General features: G+C 38.3%; 1 protein-coding gene across 2 annotated transcripts in view; it reads right to left on the reverse strand.

The window, feature by feature from the left end:
* Window positions 1-16,419, reverse strand: part of CFAP54 (cilia and flagella associated protein 54) — a 303,497-nt gene that overhangs the window by 73,132 nt on the left and 213,946 nt on the right. For both annotated transcript variants that reach the window (XM_061204898.1, XM_061204897.1), the window contains 5 exons: window positions 12,716-12,871; window positions 11,319-11,424; window positions 10,282-10,378; window positions 5,500-5,598; window positions 4,842-4,983 (listed from right to left, as the gene is read on the reverse strand). In XM_061204898.1, the coding sequence (XP_061060881.1) occupies window positions 4,842-4,983; window positions 5,500-5,598; window positions 10,282-10,378; window positions 11,319-11,424; window positions 12,716-12,871 (600 nt within the window). The remainder of the gene's footprint in view (window positions 1-4,841; window positions 4,984-5,499; window positions 5,599-10,281; window positions 10,379-11,318; window positions 11,425-12,715; window positions 12,872-16,419) is intronic.

Consider the following 16,419-nt stretch of genomic DNA (forward strand, 5'->3'; position numbering starts at 1 on the left):
ATCCTAACCCCCCCAAAGTGATGGTATTAGTGCCTTTATCAAAGAGGCTCCAGAGAGCCCTAGCCCTTTCTACCACGTGAGGACAAAGCAAGAAGGCACCATCTATGCACCAGAAAGCGGGCCCTCACCAGACACTGAATCTGCTGGTGCCCTGATATTGGACTTCTAACCTCCAAACCTGTAAGAAATACATTTCTGTTGTTCATAAGCTACCCAGTCTGTGGTATTTTCTTATAGCAGTACGAACAGACTAAGACACTTTCTAAAACAAAAGAAAACAAAAACCTGCATTCCCTTGGTGATCCAGTTATGTATGGCTTAGTCATTTCTGGATGCTCAGCCTGGAATTTATTTCTTTAGCCCTCACAGGGATTTTGAAAGTCCTTTAATAAATCTCCTGCTTAAACAAATTGGAGTGGATTCTGTCCTCTATAACAGAACCTTGACAGTTTGTATAAGCATGTGATATCTCTGGTACAGAACACAGGAAACCAATTGTGTAAGGCAGAATAATGGTTCCTTAAAGATCTCCACGCCCCAATCCCCAGAACCTGTGAATATGTTAGGTTACAGGGCAAAGGAGAATTAAGGTTGCAGATGGAATTAAGGTTGCCTATCAACTGACCTTGAAATGGGGAGATTATCCTACGTTATCCATGTGGGCTCAGTGTAATCATAGGGGTCTTTATATGTAGAAAAGGGAAGCAGAAGACTGAGTGTATCAGAGTCAGAGAGACTGAAGATGCTACTCTGATGGCCTGGAAGCTGCAGGAAGGGGCCACAGAGCTGAGTGGAACATCTAGACTCTTGCAGACATCGGCCCAGGACAGCTCTGCTTCTCTGAGGATGGTTCTCATCACATCCTCATTGTATGAATTGCTGACACTCTGGATTGATACAGCACATATACACACACATGCTCATACACACACACACACACACAATCACTGTTGTAAGCATGAATGATTTATCTCCATTCTCACCTGTAAGTGGTTTAATTATTCAGGATTTGAGGATATAATGTGTCTCCCTAGTTCCCCACCACTATAGAAAATTGTGTCTCAGAGGAATAGAAAAAGCCAAGAGAGCAGTAGAGGAGTGACATCCTAGTTTTTAGTTGGCATTGACCCATGTCTCTGAGCCAGGGGCAAGGCAGTATGGGAAAGACAAATCATATTTTTTTCAGGATGGACGGTTTTCTCTGTTTCAAGAGGCAAAGCATGTACTCGTTGATTCTCGGTCAGTTGATCCTCAGTTCTGCTCCATAGATCTCTATGTTCTGACAGTAAGTTCATCAACATTCATTTTTGGCATGACACGTATTTATATTTTTCCATATATCAAGTGTATTTAGTTGTGAGAGGCTGCATCCAGAACTACTAATCCTAAATGTTGCTTTTAATTCAAAGTGTATTATAGAATTTAATAATTTTTAATCCTAGCTGAATTTTTTATTAAGCCCACAGGAAAATCAAGACAAAAAGATGGTGTATATTTGAATATAACTGGGCCCAAAGTAGACATGGAGTAAATGTTTTTTTGCATTCAATCTAAATATGGTCCCATATCGCCAGTAGCATCATTTCAGGGTCTCTATTCCTACAAGACAATGTAAAAGAAACCTCAATAAATTGGACCAGCTACAACACTCAATTCTCTTATTGTTCTATAGACATCATACAATTGCTCTCTGGTTCTGGCAAGATGATCTATATTCCATCCTCCACACGTGACTGGTCTATTTTGTCACCATGCTTCTCTGATTGTCAACTGCTCTGCTGAGAAAATGAGCTCCCCCTCCTATCTGGTATCCATGCCTCCAATTCATCTGTATCTGCCCCACATGTACTTCTTCCAGAAAAAAAAGTTCCTCATAAACTCATATGCCCACCCCACCTGTGTCCAGCTTTAGCTTAAAATACATTAATCTGCCTCCATTAATTAATATGGTCCTCTTAAAAGACGCATTTATATAATTTCAAAGTGGATGCCTGTTCTGATGGTCAAAGACTGGAAGCTCATGGAAGGCAAGACCCACTCCTTGGTGTGTTCTGTGACTCCTCCCTCCCTCTGGACAGAAATATCTGGTACAGGGCTCTGCACACAATAACAATGAATATCATTTCCCACATCGTGTACAGGTCAATGCTAGTGAAGGTAAATCACTGAGGGGGTTTTCTCCTGGATGCTAATATATGCTAATGCAAGGAAAATCAAACAATTTTTATTTGTTATTGTTGCCCTTTAGCAATTCATTATAATATGAACCTCACTGCCATCTGGGTAGTTGCAGCAATCAGTTGGGGATTCAATATTTCCTTCCAACCCAAATACTGAAGTGAGGGAAATCATAACATGAATTAATGATCAGTCTGCTAGGAAAATACTGGAGGGCAAAATTATTATTCTTAAGGCAAAATACAAAATGAATTGGACTTTAAAATTTGGTCATTTCAAATTACTATCTTGGTACAACAGTAAAGGAGTGCTAATGGTACAAAATGAGAACTGAAAATTGGAAGATGCTAGGAAAACCACTGAAATAGAAAAGTAAAGCATAAATTCTAGTAATAAGCAGAGCTGAGATGAAGACTACCTGCCCATTTGGATCAACTAAGATCACGTGGTTAGGGGATGCCATTGCCCACGGGTGACATTACTAACTGATCACCGCAGCACCTTCTCCAGTGTTTCCATACAGAAGTTCAGAATTCTTCTCAGGTGGCTACCAGCCATAGATTGAACGTGTCATAAGTGATAGTTTGGATTATCATTCCACAAACATTCACACCCCTCTTCCTTCCTCTACAGGCAGAGTCTAATTCCCTGCCTCACTGGTATTGGACTTGGCCATATGACTTGCTATGCCTAATGGGATGTAATGTGAAGAAAGGCCTCAAGTGTGCTTCTGTGCTTGGTCTTGGTCTCGTGCTCTGGTTTATACCCTGAGAACAGCAGGCCCCAGGTAGCCACAGCCTCTTTAGCCTGGGTCTCATAACAAATGTACACAGAGTACACCTGAACTCAGCCTGCAGCCTGAAGCAGAACACATGAGACAAGTAAAAGAATGAAGTCATGTTGTTCTAGCCACTGAGTTTTAGGGTCATTTGGTATACAGTATAATTTTGCCAATAACTGATTAATACAGCATTTTAGATGAAACTTATTTGTTATCCCTGGCCTAAAAACTGGTAAAACAAGAAAATGTCTAGGATAAAGTAGACAGATGTTTCAGAGGTAATATGGGGCCATTATGAAAAAGAAATAGCCATGTTGGAAGCCATGTTCAGCCATGTTGAATCACAGTCTTAAAGTTTTCAGATTTCAGTCTTAACCATAAATAAATCTAATTCACTCAGTCTGCAGATTAGGACAAATGAGGTTGAGAGAAATTAAATGGTTTGTCAGGATCAAGGTATAAGTTGAACCCTCTTCATTATTAATACTGCATTCTCTTTGTAGCAAAACAATAATGTGTGCTTCTAAGAGGACTGCCTTCCTGGCATTCTGAACCAGGGAGAACTGAGTTGACGAGCAGTGTCAAGAGAAAAAAGCGGTGACCAGCCCCTGCTGCCAGACTGCCCTGCTTTGTCCCCTGGGAGCCTATCTACGGGGACTCTAAGGAAGGCCATGCACCCAGTCTGAGATCCAGGCCACGGTCCGGAAATCTGATGAAGCAAAATCCTACTAGGCATGAAGGCAATAAAAATAAGGAAACAATACCTTGGCATAAAAATCCATCTGATGGTTTAACCTCAGGGCAAACCATTTTTAGGTTGGAAAATAGTCTGGGCCACCTAGTACTTCAGGAGAGAGTCATAAAGGAGATGATTTCAGACACGAACTCTTCAGCTAAGGTTGACTTAACACTTCAGCAGAGTAAGCTACTGTGTATAGGTGTGATTTCAGAGGCTTTAGGAAGACTGTTCCCACCCCCATCAGGTTAAAGTTAACACTTTCATTCCCTTTGGCTCAATGCTCACCTAGTGCCAAGCAAAATTAGATACTGTTATTCCTAAAATATCCTTCTGGAAGTAAGATTCCAATACCTGGCTCCTTAGAACCTATCTAAGTGCTTAGCACACAAGAAGCACTCAATAAATACTTCTTGAATAAATGAACGGGCAAACACGTAAGTGATTGTTCAATATCTATGTTACTGCTGATCTGACTTAGAGGTTTACATTATAGTTTACTAACCAACAAAGGCGTCATAAGTAAGAAAAAACATAGCAGTAAGGTCAAGTTTAAATTCCGCTAACCTCTCATTCATTCATTTAACAAATATTAATATCAAATGCCGGCTATGTGTAAGCAATGTGTGATTTTCTGTAGACAGAGCAGCAAATCAAACAGCTAAAGTCCCTGCTCTCAGGAAGCTGACAATAGTTTAATAAGAGAAATAGTTCAAACATGCACAGGCACACACACACACACACACACACACAAATATAAAACAACTAAGAAAAAGGGCAGGGAGCCATATGAGGGTGTAAGAGTGAGTACACATTTTAGAGGATCAGAGAAGGTCCCTCAAATAAATAATCCCAAAAGGTCTCATTTGAAATGTGTGAACTGGAAAATAAACAGACATCAGGAAACACCATTCTTTCACAGAGCCCTGCATCTGAAATGCAGCAGCAGATGGAATGTCATGTATGTATGTACAGTGAGCTGAGGTCCCTATGTTTTAGCAGCTAGATCCTAAGACCCCATCCTCTCCCAGAGGCTCCCCAAACTATTGTCCTTTTTAAGTTAAAATCTCTACAATTAAACCTCTGAAACTTGATTACACATTACATATATTACAATTTTATCAAATGCCTAACATTCAAACATACCAAGCAAATAATCTGTGTATGAAGACAAAAGATCCATGGTGGCAAATTCTGGGATATTCAGTAATGCCCGTTGACTAACTTTATCAGTTCTAGCATTCTTCTTTCCGATAAGTAGGTTGATTGCCAGCACAGCCCCACTGACCTAAAATTAATGCATAATTAGAGTTCATAAATGCAAGCTTTCTGATTCATAGATTATCCATTAGGTAAATAATGTGAAAAAGCAAATTCATAAAATAACATTTGGTACACATTAGGGAAAAAATAAAGACAAACTGAAAAACAACATGTGATCCCCAACATGTAGTATATATCATAGTCAAACAAATCATGACTGCTGACAATTTAATCAATAAATAAGTCATTTTGAATAGGCTACCTCCCCTAGCTATGACAGATACTTGCCAAAATGTGTGTCAAATACGTGCACATGTGTATCTCCCATTATTTTCATTAAAGAAAAGTTGAATCAAACCAAGTCTGGCTAATAGCGATTAAAAACACTACACATATAAAGTGCACTTCTAATCTTCCCAAAGAAACATCATTGGTGCAAATCCCAAAGAATGTGATGTTATCCTTTCTCTTGTGTCAATACATTGTGTTGCCTTAACAGATGTGACGATTAAAAAAAGGGTTAAATAAAACTCACACCAACCTGTGCAGCAGCTCTTATTGCAATCCAGGCAAATAAACTGTGCATTTCAGATTTATTTACTGTTGGTTCTTTAATAGAACTATGCCTTCTGGGAAGAGCCTACAAAATATGGCAAATGTTTTATGATAAAGATAGATAAAGATATCATAAAGTTTCATGATGGATTTTCTCATCTTCTGAAGATAAGACTTTAGTGGAACACTACATGGCCATTAAGTGTAATAATGTATATTCATCTATTGACATGAAAAGACATCCAAACTATCTTAAGCAAAAGAAAAGTGTAGGTTACAAAACAGTATGCAAAATATGATCCCATTTTTTAAAAGATAGGTACACACATATATTCCCTGTATACACAAGCAGAGAAAATTATCAACAGTGGTTATCCCAGGTTTTAAGGGTAATTTAATGATTTTTATCTTTTTTTGTGATTTTCTAGATGAGCTTACATTATTTGAATAACAATAAAATAAACACAAACTGCATTTTAAGTAAATGTTATTTACCATCTTAATAGAGGATCTAGAAATTGAATATATATTGTGTGTAAAGACGTCAGAAACAAGAATATTACTTAAAGGTTTTTGAGAGGTATTTGCTATCAGTTTTCTAACTACAAAACTATTAAAGGGATGACTGTAATCATAATGCTCCACGGAATAGCAAAAAGTGACAATGAACGGAGATATGTTTAACATGGGAGGGTGTGTGTGTGTGTTCAGCTTTTAAATATAAAAAAGTCAATAGTATAGAAGTAAACAAACTCCACCAGCAACATAGTATCTGTTTTACATTTTTAAAGTATTAAGAGTCAATTTTAAAGATTTAACTAATCTGTAAAAACTATTCAATTAGATTGTTTGTTCTAATTTTTGGTGCTCATATTTTGGCCGATTTTTAAAATCTTCAACAAAACTCCAGAATAAAACAAGCAATAACAAAAATATCTTTCTTTTACTTCTGGCTATAAGACTCCCAAGGAAAAAGAAATGCAATGAATAAAGCTAATGCCAGAGCAGGAAATACAATGCACAAAGGTGACCTGGCCCAGATCAAGTGTTAAGCTTGGAGGTAGACAGATGATACCTGGAGAGATCTGCCCATGGGGAATCTAAAATCTAAGCAATATAGTCCTGTCCCAAATATGGAGACCCCAGTCACCAACTGTAATAAAACTACTTAGGCTCTGGTGTAGCCATTGCCAGCTTACTGACTATATAAGCTTGGGCAATTCACCTGTTTAATTCTGGAAACAAGGCTAATAGGCATTGAGTGAAGAATACAGAATAACATTAAATAACTATATTGTAAGAACAATTAGTGACACACACATTCAAAAAAGAGAGCTCATTTTGAATTGAGAGGAAGGCCTTATTGAGGAGGGTTTGAGAGGTGTTCAACATTGAGTAGGAGATACTAGCTTATGCAAACAGGCAAGAAAAAGAAAAAAAATGCATCTAGATAGGAAATGAAGAAGTTAAATTGCCTTTGTTTGCAGGAGACATGATGCTATATGTAAAAAATTCCAAGATACACACACACACACCCCTCTAGAATTAATAAATATGTTTATTAGCAAAATCACAGGATATAAAACTCAATACTCATAAATCAACTGTATTTCTGTGTACCAGCAATGAACAATCTGAAAGTGAAATTAAGAAAATACCTGTTCACAATAGAAATAAACTTAACAAAAATGTACAAAATTTGTACACTGAAAAGTAAAATAACATTATTGAGAAAAATTAATATCTAAATAAATGAAGAGAGAGTTCATATTTATGAATTGGAGGATTTGACATTGTTAACATGCCAACTGTCCACTAATTGATCTACAGATTCAACACAATGTCTACCAAAATTCTGTTAGTTTTTTGGCAGAAATTGACAAGCAGATTCTAAAATGTATATGAAAATGCAAAAGACTCAAAGTGAAAACAATTTTGAAAAGGAAGAACATAATTGGAGGGCATGTACTTTCCAATTTCAAAAAACTTACTACAAGCCACACAGTAACCAAGACAATGGATACTCACATAAAGGTAGATTTATGGATCAATGGAATAGAATTGGGAGTCTAGGAATAAATACTTACATTTATGATCAATAAACTTTTTGACAAAGGAGCCAAGGCAATTCAGTAAAGAAAGATAGTTTTTTCAACAAATGTTGCTGAGACAAATGGATATCTATGTGCAAAAATATGAATTTAGAGCCTTACCTCACACTTTACAAAAAAGATTAATTCAAATTGGACCATGGACTTAAACATTAAAGCTATAAAACTTTTAGAAGAAAACATACGAGAAAATCTTCAACATCTGGGGTTAGGTAAAGAGCTACCAAAACCACAAAACATAAAAGAAAAAGATGATAAATTGGATTCATTAAAACTAAAAGCTTTTTTGTTTCCAAAGACACGATTTACAGCATGAAAAGACAAGCCACAACTGGGAAAAATATTTGCAAATTATGTATCTGATAAGGGACATATATCTAGAATATATATTTAAAAATTCTTACAACTCAGTGACAAAAAAAGATAACCCAATTTAGGCTATGGGCCAAGGATCTGAATAGACATTTTCCCAAAGAAGATATACAAATGGCTAATAAACACATGAAAAGATTTCAATACCATTAACCATCAGGGAAATCAAAATCACAATGAAATACTACTTCATACCCACTAGGATGGCTATAATCAAAAAGATAAATAATAACAATTGTTATCAAGGATGTGGAGAAGTTGGAACCCTCATACACTGCTGGTAGGAATACACAATGGTACAGCCACTTTGGAAAACAATCTAACAGATCATCAACAGTCTAAACAGAGAGTTGACATATGACCCAGCAATTCCATACTTAGGTATACACCCGAAGGAATTGAAAACGTATGTCCACATAAAAAATTTGTATATGAATATTCAAAGCAGCATTGATCATAATAGCCAAAAAGTGGAAACAATTCGTATGTCCATCACCTGTTGAGTGGATCAAGAAAATGTGGTATGGGCTCCCCTGGTGGCGCAGTGGTTAAGAATCTGCCTGCCAATGCAGGGGATACAGGTTAGATCCCTGGTCCAGGAAGATCCCACATGCCGTGGAGCAACTAAGTCCGTGTGCCACAACTACTGAGTCTGCACTCTAGAGCCCGCAAGCCACAACTACTGAAGCCTGCGCACCTAGAGCCCGTGCTCCGCAACAAGAGAAGCCACCACAATGAGAAGCCCATGCACCGCAACAAGGAGTGGCCCCTGCTCGCCGCAACTAGAGAAAGCCCACGCGCAGCAACAAAGACCTGCCAATGCAGCCAAAAATAAATAAATTAATTAATCAATTAAAAAAAAAAAGATACACAGAAAATAATGATCATATTGTATAGAATTATACTATTCTTTTCACTCAAATCTTATTTGTTCAAGCTCTTAATTAATTATAAACACCTCCCTAGAGAAGGCCCAAAAGGTGATATACTTCTATCCTAGAATCTTATTAATTTGCATTGCAAATTACTATGGAAACAAATATTTTTGTTTTCTCTTATTGGACATAAAGATGTTTATCACACCACAAAAGTAAGTTTTCTATGTAATCATTTTGATGAAAAAAAAAATAGCTGCTATCCACCTAAGGCAGCAACCATATGAGTAGTTCAACTGATGAAAGCTTATTTGCCTAAAGGTTTTAAATCATGTTTATGCTGTCTCAAAAATTAGAGATTTGACATCAAAATTTTCTGGAAAGATTTTTTGGTGGGTCAGAGGATTATTTAATAAGAATGAAATATATAACGCCTACTGAAATTTAAAGAATAAAAAACTAGACAGTTTTTATTAAAAAATGAAAACAAAGTTACTGGGTTCATCTACCTCCAAACCACCCAACTTCCTGCCCAGAGGATCTCCCTCTGTCTGGATCCTTGGTACTCAAGTGTGGCCCACAGACCAGCAGCATAGGCATTACCCAGGAGCTCCTTAGAAAGGCCAAATCTCAGACCTCATCAGGATCACAGGATCCCTGGAGATGTTTCTGCCCCTTATTTGGAAGTGCTGCTTGAGGGAGTACACGTCTCTGCCACTCTTTGCAGGCTCCCTCCCAATCCATCAGATCCCACCTTCCACCTCTTTCCACCACAGTCATTCACAATCCCACCAACCAGAGTTATTTCCTAATCCTAAATCTCACCACCTAAAGCACCCCCCAGCCTTCCTTCACTTCTCTTCCTCCCACCTTTCTTCCTCTTGCTTTCTTCCTTTCCACGTTTATTATCTGTCTCCCTCCGCTGAAGAGTAAGTGCATGGAAGCAAGCACTGAGTTTGTCTTGAACCTTGCTTTATCACCTTCCAGAATACGGCCTGGGTCATAGTACGTGCTCAATAGATATGGGATGAATGAATGAATGACTCTTTTCAAAAGCTGATCTGTTTGCAAGCCACATCAGTGATGAAAACCATACTTGTCCATCTGCTTAATCAATATGTCATTTCCTGCAATCTCCTGATCAATACTAATGACTTAGAGTATTTATATACACCTACATTTCATGGATAACATTTTAACAGGCAAAAATGTCCACATGAAATCTATTTCCAGAGTCTTACGTAAAAATATCGAAAGAGGTATCTAAATATGAGTGTGAGCATTAAGTAATGAATTAATTTCTTCAAGTCACAAAGAAAAACAGTCTCTTTATTTCCATAGCACAGTGCTAGCAAAATCAGCAAGTTCAAAGGCAACATACTTTAAATTTCTAATAAAATTGTTTGTTACCTTAGTAAGTGTTAATGGTGATGCTGAAAGTTTGCTCTTTGGCTTCCTCATGTGCAAAAATAACAGGGCTATTTCAAGGTAGGAGTCTCTTATCAACCTAAAAGGATACAGCATTACTTATTAGATAGCTCACCATTCATAATCATTTTGCATCTTGCGTCAACAATTTCTGGGAGAGTAAAAGGCAAAAATAGGCAAAACCAGCATCTGTTCCAAACTCACCCTCTTTTCAGAGCACTTGTGGCTTAGACACGGGCATCTTCCTTCCTACTGAAATTGAAAGCTCTTGAAGAGAGCTGAGCATTCTACCTTGTCCTGTGCTGGCAATACTCCATGCCATGACCGCAATGCAGCCCAGCATCAAGACCATTCTGGAATATTCCAGCACACAAGGCACTAAAGAAGTGACAGTCAAGACTGGAGGAACCTGCCTGGAAAACCAGACCTCTCTCTCTACTCTCCTACGCTAATTATAATAAATTCGAAAGAGACACATAGAGTTATGCTGAAAGCCGTGATTCGGTATGGGTTAGGTCTGTGTATTCACTATCAAACCTGTCAGATGGGACCATTTAAATCAGTGCAGTTGTAATAATGCTGGCTTATTCTCCATCTTAAGGTGACTTTTATACAGAATTGAGTTGGCCAGCCTTGGTACTGCTGAACCAGAGTGAATATTCACATAAGTCCCTTCTAGATACAATTTCACATCTAGTGGAGGCTCCTGTAACCTGGGACTGACAGGAGATCAATCTGAGTACAGACTAGAAGCGATTTACAGTCCAGTACGTCACCACGCTAACCGCCATCATCAACCATCACTGTAAACGAGGTCTTGGAGCAGAGCCAAGAGCATCAAGCTTGAAAAGGAAGTCAGTGAACCTGTTGCACAACCGACCCCAGTGAACTAGCCCTGCCGTGGGAAAAGAGTGCCCCAGTCACTCCAGCCTTAAATAGTCAATGTACTACCAGAACACGGGTCTCAAACCCAAACACACATTGTTATGATAATGGAAAGGTCTTTTTTTTTTTTTTACCCTGAGTTTTGATCATGTCTCAAGCTTAGTTGTATAGCTTCAAGTAGACTCTCAAGTTGCAAAGTTGGAGATTTCTCTTCCATCAATATTTGACATTCTATTTTGCCTGAAAGAAGAAAAGGATATACAAAGATGGTTTTTCCTTTTTCTATCATTTAGAACTTCAGAACAAATATTTTATGCAGGAAATTTGGAAAACTGAATGTGCTGTCCTTTTTGTCCGTCCGTCTCTTGTTTCTTGGTAGAAGGTAAGCCAATGGGGAAAGAGCTGTTGCTTCCTTCCCCAGGAAGGCTCCCCCTGCCTCCTTTCACTTTCCAGACACAACTGTTCTTATCATCTTACTTTCCTCTCCATTTCCTTACTTTGTGCTCCCACTTCCTCCTGTAGCACATTCCCTTTATCTAAATCCATTTTCTTCTTTCCTCTATCATTGCAGGTATCGTAGAAAACATCTTTGCTAAAAACAAACCCTAGAAAGTCAGCAAACGCTTGAAAACCAGCACAGATGATGCAAACGCTCTCATTTGCACACAGCTCCCACCCCTCATGGTGAGCCGCAGCCTTCAAATGCAGGAGCTGGAATGGTACTTCTGTAGCAAGAAGGGCAGGAAAGGCAAATCTTACAATCACTATAAAAAGGATTCACAGTTTCCATGCAGCATGTGCACAGGGCACGGAGCCACCTGGTGTTAAGTTCACGTCTGGACTTACAGACAGTTATTTACCAGACTGCACCTCATCTGCCAACTGGGATTGGTCATGCCTACCTTGTAGTGCTGTTGTAAGAACTGGCAATATGAGATGTAAAACACCAACTACAGTGCTTAGTATCTAGTAGATGCTCAATAAGTGATTGCAATTGTCATCATCATTTTTCTCATGGCTAAAATGGCCACAATAAAATTATATGAATGTATTATGCAAATGTGTTGTATATAAGTTATAAATATAGATTGCTATAGCTATTTAATTTAAATGGGTATGTATCTTTTATAGAAATTAGCTAAAATGCTTAGCTAAGTAATGAAATAAAAAAATATCTTCCAAGCATTCTTTAAGAAATATTATTCATAGCTAAATGGCTGATGCTGAGATTTCTGAGTCAAACATGAAACTTTGTGTAAGGAAGGTCAACTGTAATTATAAAAGAAACGAAAATGGAGTACTTTTTTCCTTTCTAGATATAAACTTAAAATACGCAGTGTTCTCTTTATCCAAAACTGAGTTTGGCAGAGATACCAAGGTGTTTGTCATCACCAAACCAAGTGGTGTTTATATCACTTTGTAAAATCAGTATTTTGTATAATCAGTGACCAGATTTTTAAGAAGCCTTTTGTCCATGGGAAAAAAATAATCCTCAAAGTTTATCATAGTTCTGACCCTAAATACATCTTACCTTTCTGAAAAAAGATTTCAGCTTCCACCTCTTGTTCTTCTGTTCCTGATGTCTTAGCGAGCTTCAAAGCTATTTCAAAAAGATGAAGGGCAGGTAACCACTTTGAGGGATGCTTCTTTTCACTGGTATAGTATACTTGCTTGGCCACTGTATGTCCTAAAAGAAAGACAGTTGGATGAAGAGGGAACAGTAGATATACAGTATTCATAACAAACCTGCCAGTTACCAGACTTCTCTCACAGTAGGTACAACTGAAGAACTCTTGGAGGGAGTTCCCTGGTGGCCTAGTGGTTAGGATTCTGGGCTTTCACTGCAATGGCCAGGGTTCAATCCCTGGTCAGGGAATTGAGATCCCACAAACCCTGAGGCATGGTCAAAAAAGAAAAAAAAAAAAGAACTCTCGGGGTCTTTAGTTTTTAGCGTTGAAGAAATGCTTTAAAGAAACACAATACCCAAATATATCAATGAACTATAAACAATAGACCTTTGAAACTTTGTCTTTGATAAATTTCAACATTTTCTCATTTTTAAAATGAAGGATAGTACACCTGAAACTAACACAACATTGTAAATCAACTATACTCCAATAAAAATTTTTTAAAGATAAATATAAAATGAAGGATAATCTCTCAAGCCTCTTTCAGTTCTAAAATTTCATAATGCTCTACATAACAACTTTTGTGTTCCTAAGATGAGGTTGTTAGTAGGGAAACATCTGGAAGTTTTATGTTGTTACCAATAAAATTTGCATATATTAATAGGCGGTAATTTCTATTCAGCTCTATAGCCGTTGCTCGCATTGCATATTTTGTCATCCCAACTAGTTGGCAAACCCATTATGGACAAAGGCCACATGTTACACTTCTTATGCGGTCCCATCACTACTTAACATAATGAAGGATTGTTGCATTGTTGAAGAGGCATTAGATTTAATTTCTAATCACCTCAAAGACAGACAGACAGACAGACATTTATTTGACACATATTTTCTGAGTGCTTAGGCACCGGATAAAAAACGAGAAAAGTGAAAAATAAGAGGTAAGTTTCATTAAGTACTTCCTACCTGCCAGGTACCATCCCAAGTACTTAAGCATTATCTCATGCAATCCTCCCAACTCTGAGTAGATACCATTATTATGCTCATGTTACAGAGGAAAAAGCAGTGGCACGGTGAAGTTTAAGTAACTTGCCCAAAGTCACGTGACTAGTAAGTAGCAGGGCTGTGATCTGAACCTAGGCAGTCCAGCTCCAGGGCCCATACCCTAAACCATGACACTGCAGTAACCCCTTAAGAGAGAGACCGTGGAGCTTAGTGTCTAACAGGGAATGAGAACGGCCAGACAGACAATCAAAACACGGTGTGGTTGATTGTGTGGCAGTGAAAGCACTGGACACTGTGGTAGCAGGTTACAGGAGCCCTGGCCAGACCTGGGAAAGGTCAGGGATGCCTACCCAGATAATACAGCTGTCAAGGCCGGCAGCTGATGATCACTTTATCTTTTGGTAAGTTTAAAGAAGAAAAACGTTGAGATAAAGAGTAAAAGGCAACTGGGGGGAAAACTGCATTAATAGAATAGTTTAACAGGCACAGTAGAGCAGTATGAACAGAAAGGCAGTGTAGGATTGCAGAAGGATACAGCTGCTGAGTTGTAGCTGAAATGCTGGGTACAAGCCAGTCATTGGTGCTACCATGTCATCTGAGGCTTTGAACAAGTCCCTACGAGCCTCTGAGCCTTGAGGCAGCAGAACTAGAAAATATCTGAACCCTTCAAGTTCTGAAAATTTTAAATCCAAGATGGCGTGCCCTATAAAGAATTTTCAGGAAACCTAGGACTTTTTGTAAATATTTAGTTCAGGAATGTGCTATATGAGTGGGAAGACAGTAGAAAAAGTATCTTTCTCCCCCCACCCCCACCCCCACCCCTGTCACCGGCCCTTTATCCAGGGAGAAGTTACAGACTCCTTCCTCTGGACAAGGCAGGATGGTAGCACTTTACTGAGAAAATGGAGATGAAGAAATTGAAGCCTTGCTTCCCAGGGCTTCCTAGGAGAGTAAGGAGGCCAGGCATGGAAGAGTGAGAATAGCTGACACCTACAAAGCTCTTAGAACAAACTAGCTGCCCTTCTAAATATGTTACACATTCCACTCACTTCACCCCAGGGAGACTGGTACCTTTCTTATTTACACTTTACCAGAAAGAAAACTGACACACAGAGAAGTTAAATGATTTCCTCAAGGGAACTGGACCAGAATTCTTTCTCCAGACTCCATGTTCTTAAACCCCAACAACTACGAACTGCAATAAGATCTTAGGCCATAAGGATATGCTAATGCCATTTGTCCCATACAGCCTCACATCTCAATACATCTCCCATTCTTTTTTTTTTTTTTTTTTAATTCTCTTTTCTGGGGTCATGTTTCATTTTTTAAATTAATTAATTAATTTATTTATTTATTTATTTTTGGCTGCGTTGGGTCTTCGTTGCTGCACGCAGGCTTTCTCTAGTTGCGGCGAGCGGGGGCTACCCTTCGTTGTGGTGTGCGGGCTTCTCATCGTGGTGGCTTCTCTTGTTGCGGAGCACGGGCTCTAGGCGTGCAGGCCTCAGTAATTGTGGCTCGCGGGCTCTAGAGTGCAGGCTCAGTAGTTGTGGCACACGGGCTTAGTTGCTCCGCGGCATGTGGGATCTTCCCGGACCAGGGCTCGAACCCATGTCCCCTGCATTGGCAGGCGGATTCTCAACCACTGCACCACCAGGGAAGCCCATCTCCCATTCTTATATGTCTTGCTTACTGTTTCAAATTATACTACAGCTGTTTATTAATACAAGACAAAAAATATCAAGTCTTTTCATGTCATTGAGGCACTTATATACATGTACAATATGTACATATAGTACAATATGTACTATATATGGACTACATGCAAGATAGTGCTATATAATATAGTACTAATATATAATAATAGTACTTGAATCGTCTTCTAGATTTTTGTTAAAATTAGAAAAAGAATTGTTACAGAAATTATTGACTTTTCTCTCTCTCTCCCTAACTAGATAATAGGCTCTTCGAAGGCAAAGATGATGACTCCCTGTTATATTCCCACTCCCCAGCACTATTCCTGAACCTTTCTTCACTCCTATTATACAATCAGTAATCTACTTTTTCAGCTAATAAGGAAGCTCTAGGTTCAGTCATTAATGGAAAAAAATAATCTTAAATAACCATGATGCTTATTTTTTGTTTGTTTTTTAAAAATAATCTTGAAATGTCTTTTTCTGTAAGAGGCTTTCACAAAGAAAAAGAATTTTTTTAAGTGGCTCTATTCTTGCAATGCAATCTATACTATCACTATAAAGGAAAACTGTCAAGAAAGCATCAAATCAGATGATTTTATGCTTCATAATATTGAAGTGCTCCTTTTTGCAATAAACATCAACTCTGTGAAAAAGAAGTTGTGAAACTGACGTTGTTTTGACAGAAAAGTTGCTTTCGTTTTTGTTCTTTAAGTTGGTATTTAATATAATATAACAGAAAGCAAGCTGTTCTGCTTCAAGTGAGTCTAAAAAACAGCAGCAGTATTGCCACTGAGTGGTGACACATCTTCAAGATTAGTAAGGCAGGAAAGCAGAGAATACGTTTAACACAATCTGTACAATTTAACACAATCTGTACTTTAAGTTCTTGTAGAAATCAAATATACTGG

The sequence above is a fragment of the Eubalaena glacialis genome, chromosome 11, assembly GCF_028564815.1.
Source record: "Eubalaena glacialis isolate mEubGla1 chromosome 11, mEubGla1.1.hap2.+ XY, whole genome shotgun sequence".
Lineage (NCBI taxonomy): Eukaryota > Metazoa > Chordata > Mammalia > Artiodactyla > Balaenidae > Eubalaena > Eubalaena glacialis.